The 16,878-nt window shown below is 44.8% G+C and overlaps 1 protein-coding gene across 8 annotated transcripts in view; it reads left to right on the top strand.

The window, feature by feature from the left end:
* slc25a21 (solute carrier family 25 member 21) overlaps positions 1–16,878 on the top strand; it is a 788,318-nt gene that overhangs the window by 565,472 nt on the left and 205,968 nt on the right. For all 8 annotated transcript variants that reach the window (XM_078562809.1, XM_078562804.1, XM_078562808.1 and 5 more), the window contains one exon: positions 15,754–15,802. In XM_078562809.1, coding sequence (XP_078418935.1) covers positions 15,754–15,802 — 49 coding nt within the window. The remainder of the gene's footprint in view (positions 1–15,753; positions 15,803–16,878) is intronic.

The raw sequence follows: 16,878 nt of genomic DNA, 5'->3' as shown, positions 1-16,878 counted from the left end.
CTGCTTTGTCAGCTTTTGCATTACCTTCACTATGGGATTGTCCTGGTTTATGGGCAGCTACTTTGCCAATGTAACAGGGTCAACTGTGATTAGTAAGGGCTGGCCGTATCTTTCTTCACAAACTACCATGGATTAAAGGTTTACCTTCACTAGTACATATGCATTTTTATGATGTAAGGGAAGAGCATGAATGACAAAGGCACCATCAGATCAAAAAGTTTATTTGAGGGCTGTTAAGAGGGCAACTATCTCTGTATATTGAGAATAGTGTTTAGCACATCGTCCTTTAAGATTTTTCCTGGCAATATTACAGCATAGCCTGTGTATGGTGAACTTTGAATGTAATAACAGGAGCTATCCAAATGCACATCTGGAGTGTCTTTGATGGGTTCTTTCATGACGGTAGCAGACATTTATGAGGCTACCCCTCGTAAGCCCGTAAATGCAGGAGGAATGTCCTTTTTGCTGTGATATCAATGTCTCTATGTAGTAATTCTACACTCTATTTAATTGTTGTGATGAAACTAAAGAATCTCCAAGCTTCATCAGTAAATTCAGTGAAATGTGTGGTGAATATAAAGTGATACACTGCAAACCTGTGATGTTCATAAAACGTTGTACTGCCCAAAACAAAGCTAGTAGATGATGTTCATATGCTGAGTAGGTTGTCTCTGCCCCTTGCAGGATGCGTGGCGTATACACAATCAGTTGCAGTCTTCTGGCGTATTCCTGGCAAAGTACAGCAGTTGGACTTTGTTCTGTGGAAGCAACCTCTATGTGGAAAGGTAGACCATGATCAGGAACACTCAGAATTACAGCTTGCATAATGCCATTTTAAAGTTTGCTACAGCTTCAGTATTTCAGGCTGAATATTGTCACCTGAGATTTTTTAAAGTGTGTATAGAGGTTTCGCCATTCCAGCAAAATTTGGAATAAAATTTCTCTGATAACTGACCAGACCCACAACAATTGAAGAGCAATTTTAGTTCTAGGAAGAAGTAGTCTCTGAATAATCTCTATTTTATGAGAGTCAGTTCCCTGTGGGGAAATTACAACTCCCTGATAGGTCACTCATTCTTTGAACAATTGAGCCTTTCGTGGATTAACTTTTAAACCTGCTCATGTCAGGGTCATTGGCAGTTCGTCTATTAGGAACAAATGTCCTTGTTCACGGTCTCAGTTGCTAAAAGGATGTCATCTACATATTGTAACAAGCACTCAGGTCTAGAAAGTCTTTCAAAACTGCCATCTTCCATTTGTAAAATGTTGTAGGGGTATTATGAAATCCCTGTGGCAAACAAGTCCAAGTGTAACTCTGATCTTTGAATGTAAAAGTGAATTTGAACCGACCTTCCTTTCTAATGGGAATACTCTAAACTCCACTAGAAATGCATATGGTAGAAAAATATTTAGAACCAACTGGCATTTTCGACAGAAGATTGAGTGTTTCTTGCACAACAGGAGAACAGGCTGGCGTTTCAGAATTCAGGGCAGAATTTTCTGCCTGTCGAGTGGGTGGGCCCAACCCAATCTCTGGCGGGCACGGAGCCGATCCCCGCCGGAGAAGCGAGCTGCACTGCCATTTTACGTGGGTGGGCCAATTAAGGCCCGCTCAGCGTGACGTCCGACGGGAAGCACTATGCGCTCTCTGTGCGGGCAGGGGGGAATCCCTAAAATCGAGAGTGCGCTCTTTCGCGCATGCGCATGAAAGAGCGCACATCTCCCTGAGGCTAAGTGCAGCCTCAGGGAGATCGCCTGGACTTTGAAAAATATTAAAAATAGAAAAAAAAATTCCCTTACATGTCCCCCTCATGTGACAATGTCACATGAGTTGGGACATGTTCATAATTTACAGAATAACTTCATTACAATTTTAAAACCCTGCATGAAACCTCATCCCGCCACTGGATGAGGATTCATGTTTTCCCTATTTGCTGCCGGGGCTCCTGGCCGACCCACCAACCTTAAGGTTGGACGGGCAGGTCCTTTAATTGTATAAATGATCCTGTCAATGGCTTCAATTGGCCATTGACAGGTTGGTGGGCCCGCAGCTGATTTTGCTGCTCCCCCACCTTCCTGAAAATTTAAATGGGGCGCGATGACATCAGGGGTTCCGCCCGATGTCATCCCATGTCATTTTACATGTCGGCAAAATTCTGCCCTCAGTTTCTGATAATCAATAATTAACCTCCAGCTACCATCAGGTTTCTTTACAGGCCAACAAAGAAACTGGATTGTTTCTCCATTGTAGAGGTAACTTTCTTTGGGATCAGAGACTGCTTAATGAAGGGATGAGGAGATCTGTTGATGGACTCCTCTCCCTCCATTTGCCCACAATCATGTTTGTTAATGGCAAAGACTGCAAAGTGTTTCTGAATTAATTGCTCTATCTAAGCATTTACATGTTTGGGAAGATCAAATGAACAAGCCTTTTTAACCGCAAAGACAAAATGAACGTGTGAAATTACCATTGTTTTCTCATTCTCAGCACCTAACCACAGACAATTATTGTTATAGTCAATGATCGCACCATACTGCTTTAACACATCAGTTCCCAGTATTCTCATTTCCGAAGGCAAATTCATATACGGTTACAGTAATTATACAGAAGAAACTTCCCAGTTGGAGCTCGGAAGCCTCTCCTTCAAACGCAAACGTTGAAGAGGAGGCGCTGGCATAGTGTGTGAACTTCAAGTCTATGTGTGTGAAAGTCGGAGGAATTTTTTACTATTATTTTACTAAGACCGAATTAAGTACAATAAAAACTAGCCACTTTTCAAAAAAGCTCAAGAAAACCTTTCTGATCACATCCTTTATGGTCACAGCACACAAACAGTTAACACTCAACTGGCAAGTATGTCCGTTTTTCAAAAAAAACTGTTGTAGTCAAATGAGGAGAGAGAAAAGAGGGGAGCCATTCAACTCCACCTCACCTGATCATAACACAATTAACTCACACATCTCTAAATGCTTACTAATTTTATCCTCAGTACCTCAAACTTAACATTCTTGGCCATGTCTCATTCTCTCTTTGTCTCATCGTTGCCTATCTTCATAAGACTCTCCAAATATAATAAATTCTCTCTTGATCTAAATCTTACCTCCTGTGCTTCCCTCCTTTTGCTCCACCTTTGGTGCCTCCATCTCTCACAACCCCTGTTTTTTCTTTTGGAATTCCTTCCTAAACTCATCTGCCTCTCAATCTCCCTTTCTTCAGTTAAGATCCTCTTTGAAGGTGATTTCTTTGACCAAGCTTTTGATCACTGCTCTGGTTTTTTCCTCCCATGGCTCAATGCCCCTGTGAAGTGCCTCATGATGATTTGTCTACATTAAAGATGCTGTATAACGGCAAGCTGTTGTTTTGTAAATATCTTGGTAATGGCACATTAAACAATACTAAAGATATTAGTATATGAAATCAACAGAGTATTTTTATATTTTAGATACAGGTCCAAAAGTACATTTTGTGAAATTTGTTTTATAAATCAACACTGGGTTTGATCTGTCCATAACTGCCTTTAGTATTAGTGAACACACTGGTAATGTTGTACAAACTGTCAAGTAATGTTGTATTTCTAAGCACAAAGAGGGCCACAAAAAATTACCTTGGTTATTCAATAGAATAGAATCATGTGTCATAGAGTCATTACAGCACAAAAGGAGGTCATTTAGCCCAACTAAACCATGCAGGCTCTCTGTGGAGCAATCCAATCAGTCCCATTCCCCTGCTCCAATTCACCCACCCTGTAAGTTTATTTTCCTCAACTGCCCATTCAATTTACTCTTGAAATCATTCATTTTCTCCACTTTCCACCACACTTATAGAGCAAGTTCCAGCTCATTACCACTTGCTGCTTAAACCCCTGTATCTCTTGCCCAAAACCTTAAATCTGTGTCCTTTGGTCCTTGTATCCTCAGCTGATGGGAACAGCTTTTCCTTGTCTACTTTATCTACACCTGTTATAATCTTGTACAAGGATAGGAAGACAGAGTTGGATAAAGTAGACTGGGAAAATAAGTTAAAAAGTAAGACTGTAGAGAAGCACTGGCAGACATTTAACGAGATATATCGTAACTGTCAAGAAAGAGACATTCCATTGACTCTTTGAGAAGGATGCATCATCCGTGGCTAACTAAAGAAGCTAAGAATGGTGTCAAATCGAGACAAAAGGCGTTCAATGCTATGAAGATTAGAGTTAGGCCACAAGATTGGGAAAAATTTGGAAACCAGCAAAGGACGGCCAAAAAAATAATAGAGGGAGAAATTAGAGTAAATTAACAAGAAATATAATAACAGACAGTAAAAGCTTCTACAAATATATAAAAAAGAAAAGAGCAGCTAAAGGGTAGGTCTCTTATAGGATGAGACTGAGGAAATAATAATGGGAAGAAAGAAAATGACTGTATTTTGTATCTGTCTTTACAGTAGCAGACATGGTAGAAGACAAAAAGCATCCCAAGAATGGTAGAAAATCAAGAAGCAAAAGTAGGAGGAGTGGAGGGGGAACTTAGCCTGCATCCTAGGGTCTTAGGAGAAGTTTTTTTTTATTCTGGCTAGGCCAGCATTTGTTGCTTATCTAATTGCCTTTGAGGAACTGAGTGGCTGGAATGGATCTGGAATCACATGTAGGCCAGACCAGGTAAGGACAGCAGATTTCCTTCCAGATTTTTAGTGAGCCAGGTTTTACAACAATGGTTTCATGGTCATTAATTCCAGGTTTTTATTGAATTCAAATTCGACCATCTGCGGTGGTGGGATTCGAACCCAGGTCCCCAGAGGATTACCCTGGGTGTCTGGATTACTTGGCCACTGCTTCCCCTTGGTTGCAGAGATGGTGGATGCATTGGTTGCAATCTTCCAAAATTTCCTAGATTCTGGAATGGTCCCAGCAGATTGGAAAACTGCAAATGTAACACTTCAATTCAAGAAAGGAGGGAGACAGAAAGCAGGAAACTGTAGGCCAGTTCGCTTAACATCTGTCATTGGGAAAATGCTAGATTCCATTATTAAGGATGTTGTAGCAGGACATTTAGAAAATCATAATAAAATCTGGCAAAGTCAACCTGGTTTTATGAAAGGGAAATTGTATTTGACAAATTTGTTAGAGTTCTTTGAGAATGTAACAAGCAGGGTGGATTAAGGGGAACTGGTAGATGTTGTGTATTTGGAATGCCAAAAGGCATTCAATACAGTGCCACATAAAAAGATTATTGCACAAAATAAGAATTCATGGTGTTGGGGTAATACATTAGCATGGATAGAGGATTGGCTAACTAACAGGAAACAGAGATTTCCAGTTTGACAAACTGTAGCAAGTTCAGTGCTTGGGCCTCAACTATTTACAATCTAGATTAATGACTTGGGTGGGGAACCAAATGTATCATAGCCAAATTTGCTTGCGATATAAAGACAGCTGGGAAAGCAAGTTGTGAGGAGGATGCAAGGAGTCTGCAGTTGGATATAGATTGGTTAAGTGAGTGGCAAAAATTTGGCAGATAGAATATAATGTGGGAAAATGTGAGGTTGTTCACTTTAGCAGAAAGAATGGAAAAGAATAATATTATCTGAATGGTGAGAGATTGCAGAGCTCTGGGATGCAGAAATATCTGGGTGTCCTTGTTCATGAATCACAAAAGGCTAATATGCAGGTACAGCAAGTAATTAGGAAAGCTAATAGAATGTTATCATTTATTGTGATGGGAATTGAATACAAAAGTAGGGAGGTTATGCTTCAGTTATACAGAGCATTGGTGAGACCACATCTGGAGTACTATGTACAATATTGGTCTCCTTATTTAAGGAAGGATGTAAATGAGTTGGAAGCAGTTCAGAGGTGGTTTACCAGACTAATACCTGGAATGGGTGGGTTGTCTTATGAGGAAAGGTTGGACAGACTAAGCTTGTATCCGCTGGAGTTTAGAAGAGTAAGAGGCAACTTGATTGAAACATAGGGCAGCATTTTCCCGTCGGCGCGTGGAGGGTGGGACCCGCTCGCCAACATGTAAAATGACGCACGGTGACATCGGACGTGCATCCCAACGTCACTGCGCATCGTTTAGATTTTCAGTTTGACAGGCGCGCAGCTGAGTCGGCTGCGTGCCCGCCAAACTGTCAATGGCCACTTAAGGCCTTTAAAAAAGTAATTAAACCAATTAATGGACCCACCCATCCAACCTTAAGGTTGGCGGGCAGGCGAAGAACCCAGGCGGCCTTCAGAAAAAACATGAAACCTCATCCACAAGTGGGATGAGGTTTCATGGGCGATTTAATATATGTATAAAATTTTAAAATTAAAATAATAAAAGTGTCACATGAGGGGACATGTCAGGAATATTTTTTTCTCCATTTAATAAAGTTTTCAAACTTGAGCCGATCTCCCTGAGGCAACACTTAGCCTCAGGGAGATCTGTGCGCTCTTCCGCCCACATGCGTGAAAGAGCGCACTCCCTGCTCAGGGAATCCAACCCCGCCCGTACAGGGAGTGCACAGCGCTTCCGGGCGGACATCACGCTGGGCAGGCCCTAATTGGCCTGCCCATGTAAAATGGCAGTGCGCCCCCGACTCGGGGTGCCAATCGGAAATCCGCCTGCCTGCGCCTGCACCCGCACAACCCCCCCCGACTTGGGGAAAATGCTGTCCATAAGATCCTGAGGAGTCTATACAGGGTGGATGTGGAGAATCTAGAACTAGGGGCCACTATTTTAAAGTAAAAGATCGCTCATTTAAGACAGGTGAGGAGAATTTTTTTTCTCTCAGAGGGTCGTGAGTCTTTGGAACTCTCTTCCCCAGAAGGCGTTGGAGGCAGAGTCTTTGGGTGGAATTTTCTGTTTTTGAAATTAAGTGCGGCGGCGGGTGGGATCTGTGGCATGTATCCCACTGCTCAGAATGGAGGGAAATCAAGCCCGATTCTGTGCTTGGAAGCTCATTAATTATGCACAGGCGAGAATCTCACCGAATCACCTGGCGGGTCGGAAGCTGAACTGTCCGCCCTGCAGTTACCTAGTGGGGTCGAAGGTCTGGGCACCAGATTTAAATGTCAGCCTGGTGCACACATCTCACTCTTTCCAGCCCACCTGATTCTAGGAGACCGTTAGAGATGTCTGCGAACCAAAAGAAGAAGGAAGCACACTGCTTCAGTCACGTGGTCCTCCAGGCCCAGGTAAGAGGAGTGTGGGTGCATGGGCTTGTGCTTTATCTCAGGGATGGCTCCAGAAAGCACACCAGCCATACCTCTCCAGCCTGGGATGCCATCACAAAGGATGTCAGCGTGGCTGACCACTGCACCCGAAATGCCATCCAGTGTAGGAAGACGATGAATGATCTTATCCAATCTGCCAGGATAAGTCACCTTTCAGCTCCCTCCAATATCAAACTTTCATCATGGCATCATGTACTCAAAGGGCTACACTCTCAGGGATCTCACGCAACCATTAGCAGGGGACACATATCACCACTGATTGTTTCACATCACCACCATCTCATCTATCATGTTGCTCACACTCCATCCTCAGCCCCATCTGGGGAGGGCTCACCACACACAGGGAGCATGCACCTTTCCCAATCTCTGCTCCATTCCTTCTCATGACATGCCTTTCTGTTGTCTTCATGAAGGGCAAGCTTGCCCACAACAGGCATGAAAGAGTGCAGACTGTGGGGAGGGACGGCCAACATAATTGTCCTCACGGAATTCGAGGAGGATGCCGCCAAGATCGCTGGGGAGGACAGGGATAGCTCTTGTGGGGAAGGGGAGATCTGATTGTCTCAGCAACCTAGTGCAGATCGCACCTCCATTAGTTCATCACATCCTGACAATCGCAGTGAATGACTTGCAAACTCGTAATTTGCATGCTCATCAACTAAAACGTTCTCCTCTCTCTTGTAGACACCAGCAGACCAAGGCCCACAAGTCCCAGCCCGCCACAAGTCCCAGCCCCCAGACCACGTCCCAGGAGGAAGCTGAGGAAGAACCATCACATTGCTCACCCACACCCTCCACAAGTGCAGAGACACACAGCTCGGTGGGGCATAGTTCTAGATTAGACTTGAGCTCACCTACTGGGGAACACCTCACTGACACTTCTCCGCAGCAGTCGGAGGCAGGGGTAGCCCAGGTCTCCAGCATTCGAAGTGCTGCTGGAGACCAGCCACTCGCTCAGTTTGAGTCAGATGATGAGCCTCTGCGATCGGCCGCCAACTCAATGCTGGAGATGCAACAGGCAGTGGCAGGCAGAAACTTGGCAGTCACTCAGCAGATTAGGGTGAAGGATGGAGGAGTCTGTCTGCGTTCTGCCTAATGTCATGGCCCTGACATGCGAGCATCATGGATGCCTTGGTCCAACAGGCTTTGCCGGATTTGCACTTGGCCCTAGAGTCCATTTCCACACACCCCGATGGCACCATCAATGTGTAGTTGAAAGGGGGACAAGGCACCTTGAGTTCCCCCCAGGTGCACCTTCTCCTCAAGGAGTCAGGGCGGGGTCCTCGGTCACCCCAGGGAGGGTGACCTGCAGCTGGACACTCCGGGGGCCTCCTCTCAGGACACCCCAAAGGTGTCCAGCCACTCAGAGTCCCTTCTGCCTGTGATCCCCCCCACCCTGGTTTATTCCAGCTGCCCAGGCTGAGGAGGGTGCATCTGCCCCTGAGAAGGAGACCCTTATCAGACCAGGCCACCAGAAGATGTCCACCAAGGTCATCACAGACATCAGGACATAGCAGTCAGTAGGCTGCCTCCATCTCTGCTGTGGATGTCGGGGCTGTACCCAGGTGTAGTGAGGGCTAGGGTTAGGTGAAATCAATTTTGGGTCACAGGTCCACTACCACTACCACTGTAAAAATATTGCACTGTTGTAAATATATTTGATGTTTATGTGAATGGCTTAATCGATTGAAGGTCTTGTGATTATGTACGTTTGAATCCTCTTATTTCAAGGTTTAGCCATCCTCTCATTCAGTGTTAGTCTCCCTCTGTGAGATTCACATCAATGTGATGTCAACCTCACTGAAGGTGATGGCAGCTTGGGGATAATGGTACCTACTGAAATGCTGGCTGCTGACAGCACATCTCCCATATCTTGCTTCTTCTATGCTGTCATTGTGTTCAAACTAACCCTCATCACCCTCTAGAGGTTCCTGGGCCTCCTGATCTTCATCCTCCAATGAGCTCTCATTCTCCTCCATTTCACCCTCTAGCAATACCCTTGAGAGATGTCAGGGAGATGTGTTAAAATCTTTTTTGGAAGTGTATGATTAAAGCGCTTGTAACCCTTCTTCCTCAAGACACACCATAGGCTGAGGGCAGCTCAGCAGCCTTGAGGGAATAGCGGCAGTTGTGTCTCCTCAGTGGTAACGCCAAAGGACAAGACCTGGACAGGAGGAGGAGATCCTCAACGATGTCTTCATCTCACTGGCCACTGTAGTTTCTCATTTATGTGGCAATGAGTGCTTCAAGTGAGCTTTCGCAGCATTCTCATTGTTGAGTGGACTCTCGCTTCTCAGATTGAGTGCATGCAGAGGGCACCACTGACCTTCTTAGCCTAGTGAATCACTAGGCTAGAAGCTGCAAGTGCGAATGTTGAACTAGCTCCCGATGTGACAGGTTGGACATCCCTTTCAATGAAATTGGAATGACATTCAGGGCGAGGAGAAATGTGGCCAACTCCCTTCTCTTCACTTTGCTGCTCCTGGAATCTGGAAGCAATTAAAGTGTCATGGGCATATCTCCCATGTCTTGCTTCTTCTATGGTGTCGTCACGTTCAAACTGACCCTCATCACCCTCTAGACGTTCCTGGGCCTCCTGATCTTCATCCTCCAAAGAGCCCTCATCGTCCTCCATTTCAATCTCTGGCAAGAGATCACCTCTTTACAGTGCCAAGTTGTGAGGGATGCAACACACAGCGATTATATGTGAAACCCTATTGGGAGTATATTGTAGTGCGCCACCTGAGCGGTCCAAGCAGCTGAGTGCATCTTCAGAATGCCAGTGGTTTGCTCGATGAGGGATCGTGTGGAGCTGTGAGCTGTGTTGTACCTCTCCTCTGAACGGAGGGTGATGCACCGGTTTCATCAGCCAGTGTTTCAGTAGGTACCCCTTATCCCCAAGCCGTCATCCCTGCAAATGGCCCTTCAAAAATCTGAGGCACTGGGAATGACTCAGGATGTATGAGTCATGGCAACTCGCATGGTATCTGGCACAGATGTGCATTATGTGCTTCCGATGATCACACACCAGTTGAACATTGATGGAATGATAGCCTTTATGGTTGATAAACATAAGTGGCTGCTGCTGTGGAGCCCTTGAAGACACATGGGTACAGTCGATTGCACCCTGCACTCTTGGGAAGCCTGAGAGAGCTGCAAAGCCTTTGAATCTCACAGCCTGGCTATCTTCGTCAAGAACAAACATCATATAGTGATGTGCCATGCTGTAGTGGGCATCTGTGATCTCCTTTATGCATCTATGTGTTGCGGACTGCGAGATGCTGCACAGGTCCCCTGTGGATCCCTGGAATGACCCACAGGCAAAGAAATTGAGTGGGGTGATCACCTTTAAAGCCACTGGCAAGGGATAGCCTCCCACTCCATGGGGGATTAGGTCTTCACGAAGCATGTGACAGATATGATCTACCAGAGCTCAGGACAAGCGCAGACATGTACAGCATTGCTTCTCACTCATTTGTAAATAAGAGAGTCTTCTTCGGTATGCCCTTGGTCTGGCGAGTCACATCCATTGTCTGGGTCACTGCTCCTGACCCTCTTGTTCTTGCTGTGGCTCTGCTTGACCCTGGACCTCAGGCGGTGCTTCCTCCCGGAGCTGCGCTCGGAGTCGCCTCTCCCTCCTTCTCCTTCTCCATTCCATTAGAACCCTCAAAAACTCAGCATTGAGCCCAGGATCCATAATTGCTTTATCCTTCACTCTGAAATGAAAGATCGAGCACATTAATGATTAACAGGTCAACATAGCAAAGCTCACAATCTGTTACCAACAGCAGCTGTATTGGACTATAGTGGTTTCTGCCTTACCTGCCTTGTTGCTGATGCAGGCTTGTATCTGAGGCACTAACACACACATTAAGGTGACCAAGATGCCATCCCTGAGACTTAACATCTGAATCCCACAGTGGTTTTAGAAGGTTTGAATGACATGTGCTACCTAACCTAGCTCAGTGTTCCAATCTCTGATCTGGCATACTAATTAACAGTAAGTTGCTCATGGTTAATAATTGGATGCCCTTTGGCCCATAATGAATGCTAATTCTGTAAAGCACATGACAGGCCTCCACTGATGGGATGCCATTTATGCTACACCTGTGCCTCCTTGGCAGTTGCCTGCATTCCCAAATTTCACATTCCTATATGTTAATGTTGAGATGCAGCGACTGTGATGTGAAACCATTGAATCCTGAATATCCCTTATTCAGCGCTGATAAAGCCACTAACTTCCAATGGCTACCTTCGCAAGGAGATCTTTCTCCTTTCTCTCTAATGAGACTGCAGTGTACTCTTGTGGCACCAATGAGTTAGAGTGCAGCCCCAGAAGGGGCCCCTTACTCCAGCGGTGCCCTCTTCACACACTGCCCCAGACCCCTCCCATTCAAAATCATTTCTATTCTTGATTTATAACTGCGCCATAACTCCAATAGAGCAAGATGGTGGTTCTGCACTACTATTTCGAGAACAGCTTTGATGCTCCCTCTCTCACTGTCCACATCCTAGAAATCTACCCAGAACCTCATCATGTGAAGTTAGAGCTCCCTCCTGTTATTCTCCAGCCTCCCCCAGTAATACTGGATCCCATAGTTCTTGTGGTTGGACATTCCTCCTCTCCCCTGGAGCCCGTCACTACTGACGTGCCCATGTCCCATGTGGACTTCTACCTTCCCCACCTGGAGGCTGTGTGCGCTTCACTTATTGAGGAGGACCCCCCCCCCCGCGAAAGCTTTACATACCCCACCTTTATTATGTATTCCCCAAATACAGGCTGCAGTTGCCTCCCATAACCATAACTATTCCATCTGCAGCTCAGTACAGAGATAGACAAGCCCATGGACAGTGACTGTGAAACAGGCCTGCACACCAAGTTGTGCATTATTCCTACTGAGCACACAGCCCTTGCACCTCTCTGGAACTGGAGTACACCATGCTCCCAATGAATACTCCTGCAGCATGGCCCATTGCACCCCATGACTGTTTCTGACTCTTGACTATGAGGTCTACAGAGCCCCAGGACTGGCTCTCTTCTATGACTCCTGTTCGCAAAGCCCCAGGACTGTCTCTACTCCCTGAATACTGTCCACAGAGCCCCAGGACTGTCTCTCCTCTCTGATTCTTGACTACAAGCCCCAGACCAAGGACTTTGACTTTCACAGAGTTCCCCATTGTCCTCATGACTAAAGACTACACTCCCTTCCCAAGCTCCCCCACCACCCCCCCACCCCCCACCCACTCCCCCACTCCCCCGCTCACCGTTATGAGTCTCCGTGCCACCCATATCTCTTGTGCCATACTAACAACCTCCCACCCCTTTCCTGTTCCAGAGTCTGCATTGTATAGAACATATATTTTTAAATTTCTGTTGGACCGTTGTAAAGAACGTAACTTTTTATTTTCTGTTGGACTGTGGATTAGGCTTGCAATAGCTGCAGTTTGAGAGACATGTCCACTGGGACAGGATGAGAGATATATACAACATTGCAATCCTGGAACTGAGTGTGCCATGAAAGACAGGATGGTGCCAGAAAAGAGTCCTGGACCAAGGGAGCTGCCTGACAACAGCATTTTAATTGGCTCCTGACCAGGTTTTGTGTGAGGGCAGTGCAGCTGAATAGCTCCTTGCCTGAAAGGAACAAGACCTAAAACCTCTTTCTCCTGTGTCTGGAAGATTCCAGTAATTCCACAACAGAAAGCTTCTGGCCTGCAAAGAAAAAACATGTAAAATCACTTTTCCTCAAATCTCTATAATCTGCTCTCTCTCTGGGGAAACCCCTGTAAATAGAGACACTGAGAAGCAAGTTCTCAGCAAGTGAGCTAAATACTGGAAGTGCTGGAAGACCACCTCATGTCATCAACAAGACTGAACGGAATTTGGAAAACATCAATCAAAATCAACCCATCGAATCCTGTATTCCGGAATTGGTGCTATTGAACTGTTCATATTTCTTTCTTTTACCACTAGTTAAAGACAACTCATTCAGTAAACAGTTATTTACTTATTAAGTTTACAAACCTGCTGCTTGTATTCTGTTAACCTAAATTAAACAGTTTGGTAGAATTGGGGCAACTTAGTGTTTTGACCAAAACTTCTCACATTTGTTGCGGTTTGGGGAGCAGTGGGGCTTGATATTACAGCGCACTATCCCCAGTGAGTCATGACAGCTGCATCCCCTTCCATTCATACGTGTGGTATCCCACTCACCCTCTTGTCAGCATTTCAGTTTCCCTGGTCAGACTCCAGCTTCCCACCCCTCAGTCTCCCTTCTGCCTTCCAGCATTCCCCCTCCTCCTCCACCCCCTTAAAAAGCCTACCTGCCCCTCTGCCTTCCATCATGCACCGTTCCCCCCACCACAACCCCTTGCAAAGTCTTCCTTCCCCTCTGCCCCCTCAACTGTGTGCTCCCCTTCCAACCCCACCCCCCTCCGCCCCCCAGTTGAAATGCTGGTTTCTGAATGCTAAGCCCTGTATGAGCACTGCTGCACAGTAGAATCCTTCTGGACAAAGTTGGCATCCACCTGGAGCAGACCAACTCTACAAATCCCCGGTCGCAATACTGGCCTCTGCCTGAAAGTTGAGACCTGCTTGAGTACCTCTGCTCAGTGCTTTCCTTGTGACTACAAAGATAGCCACTGGGAGCAGACCAGCCCTACACCCCAGCAGTGTGGCAATCCACTGGCATCACAATGAGGCCGGTGCAGCACTGTGGCAGATAGGCTATGTATGTTGCATTCACCTTGAATTCATGAGCGAAGTGAGGTCCATTCTTTTTCAAACAAGATTCAGACTGACCTGATTGCCTGCTGGTGTGACGCAAGATTGGAAGCGGCACATGATTCCAACGAGCACCTAATGTAATGAGCATTTGAGAGATGGTAATGAATGCAAATGGCATTCACACCACTAGTCAGCAAGATACCCAACCCATTATTAACCCACCATCAGGAGAATTACAAACTATTTTTATGCCAGGGGGCTTCTGATTTTTGGCTCCTGCTAGGTTCTCTACTCCTGCCTGCCATGAAACCCACCACGGGCAGGATAGAAAAATTCCACCCTTTGAATATCTTTAAGACAGAGGTAGATAGATTCTTGATAAGCAAGGGAGTGAAAGGTTATCGGGGTAGGAAGGAATGTGGAGTTGAGCTTACAATCAGATCAGCCATGATCTTATTGAATGACAGAGGAGGCTCGAGAGACCGAGTGGCCTACTCCTGCTCCTAATTCGTATGTATGTTCGTATGTTATTCAAATGGAGAGAGACTGCAGAGTGCTGTGGTACAGAGGGATCTGGATGTCCTTGTGCAAGAATTGCAAAATGTTAGCCTGTAGGTATAGCAAGTAATTCGGAGGGTAAATGGAATTTTGGCCTTTATTGCAAGAGGGATGGAATCTTAAAAGCAGGGAAGCCTTGACTGTACAGGACATTGGGGAGACCAGTGCCATGTACAGTTTTGATCTCCTTGCTTGAGGGCTAGACTTGCATTGGAAACAGTTCAGAGTAGGTTCACTAGTCTGACTCCTGCAATGAAGGGGTTGTCTTATGTGGAAAGGTTGAGCAGGTTAAGCCTAAACTTATTGGAATTTAGGGGAATGAGAGGTTATCTTATTGAAACATTTAAGATTTGAGGGGGCTTGACAGGGTAGATGCTGAGAACATATTTCCCCTCTTGAGGGAATCTAGAACTAGGGGGCATAGTTTAAAAATAAGGGGTCTCCCATTGGAGACAGATGATTATGAGTTTCTTCTCTCAGAGTTGCAAGAATTATTTTGCCTTGAGCGTAGCACAGTTGAGTCAGTGAATACATTCAAGGCAGAGTTAGATAGATTTTTGATCTACCAGGAAGTCAAGGGTTATGGGGTGCAGGCAGGAAAGTGAAGTTAAGGCCACAAATTAGCTTAGCTGTGATCTTATTGAATGGTGAAGCAGGATTGATGGGCTGAATGGCTTACTCCTGCTCCTACTTCTTACGTAAACCTTTGTTAAATTTCCCCTCAATCTCCTTTGCCCCAGGAAAACAAGCCCAGCTTCTTCAACCTAACCTTGTAGCTAAAATCCCTCACCCCTGGAACCATTCTGGTAAATCGCCTCTGCACCCTCTCAAGGACATCCTTTCTAAAGTGTGGTGACCAGAACTGGATGCTATACTGTAGTTGTGATAGGGATTTTTTAACGTGAGTTGCTAATATTGTCAATTTTTAAAAAAATCTTGTACACTACAGATGTTTTAGACAAGTCCAAAGTTCACCTCAAAATGGGCTTGGTAGAACTATCAATTAACTAGATCCCAAAATATATTCTGTGGTGAAAGTAATTATTTTATGCTTGCTTCAAGTGGCTTAGTATATGCTGGTTTAGTGTGTAATTACTGAGTAGCTTTCTTCCACCTATATTATTTGTTTGTCCTACTTACTTGCTTCAGTTCGCCTCAATTCTTATATTTGACCTTTCACACAATAATAATTTTCACACTCCTGCAGTGAAGCGTAACCATTGTTTGTGCTAATGTTTACTGGCTGTTTCTTTTCTGTCACCTGCTTAGGTCTTGTGGAAATTTGCCTGATGCATCCCCTCGATGTGGTGAAAACCAGGTAAGGCTTTGCTTGAGCAAGTTTTGTTGATACTGGAAGTTATCCAAAATGTGGTCTGTCAGACTGCTGATTTAAAATGTCAGAGCTTGCCTGTGTAATTGGTGTTTTAATGTCATTCCATATTGGAGACATTTTGGAAAACTGGTAATTTCTCATTTAGTCAAAAATCATAAGCTATGTGTTTTATTGTTTCTTAACATTTTCACAACTAAAACCTTTTTAAAGGAGCCAAAAAGTCCTGTCAGGAGTAAAGTAACTAACAGAATTACATCCTTGTGATTCTTTCATAGCTTAGATTTAAATTTACAGTTTGAACTGTGCTCAATGCTCAATGTCTAGAATCTCAATTGTCATATTGTTTACCTGTGGTTTTTAAAAATTCTTATTTTCAAACCGGTTTTACTTTAGGGATTTAACAAGACAAGCAAGTGAATCTTGTTTAACTGTTTCCATGGACAACCCCAAGGTTACAAGCAAATTGATATAAAACAGTATGTGATTCAGACCTACTGTGCTGTGAATGCATCGGTCTTTAATCAGCACAAAATTCTCCTTCCTACTGGTCCCAACTTTCTGTTAGGGGTGTGCAGGGCATCGGGAGTGGGCACTGAGAGGGGGGATTAATGGATTATGATAGGAATAAGACAAATTAGATCCCTTACTTTGATCAGAGGTTTAAAACAAATGGGAACTTTGCTGCATATCATCATACACATCAAGTCATTCAATTCTGTTTCATCACTAAACTGATAATCTTTAAAAACATTTGTTGTATGTTAACTCATTCCATTCCAACTTCTTGACTTGTTTAAACAAATCCTGGTTACAGTTTACAGGGCAGTGCTGTATATGATTGACCTGACCACAGATTCACATCACATCATATTTTTCACTTTTGACTCATAATTGAGTACAGCAGCAAACAGCAGTTGCATGAAAGACAATGTAACATAATATGCAAACCCTAAGGTTGCTGTTCATGGATTGATGCAATTTGCCAAGTTACATGAAAAAGAGTTTAGTTTCCAAGTTAAATCAACTACAGTGGAAAAAAGGAAAATTTGAAGTTCTCACTT

The sequence above is a fragment of the Cetorhinus maximus genome, chromosome 18, assembly GCF_964194155.1.
Source record: "Cetorhinus maximus chromosome 18, sCetMax3.hap1.1, whole genome shotgun sequence".
Taxonomy (NCBI): domain Eukaryota; kingdom Metazoa; phylum Chordata; class Chondrichthyes; order Lamniformes; family Cetorhinidae; genus Cetorhinus; species Cetorhinus maximus.
The sequence above is the reverse complement of the archived record's forward strand: the minus strand, read 5'-3'. Positions and strand labels throughout refer to the sequence as shown.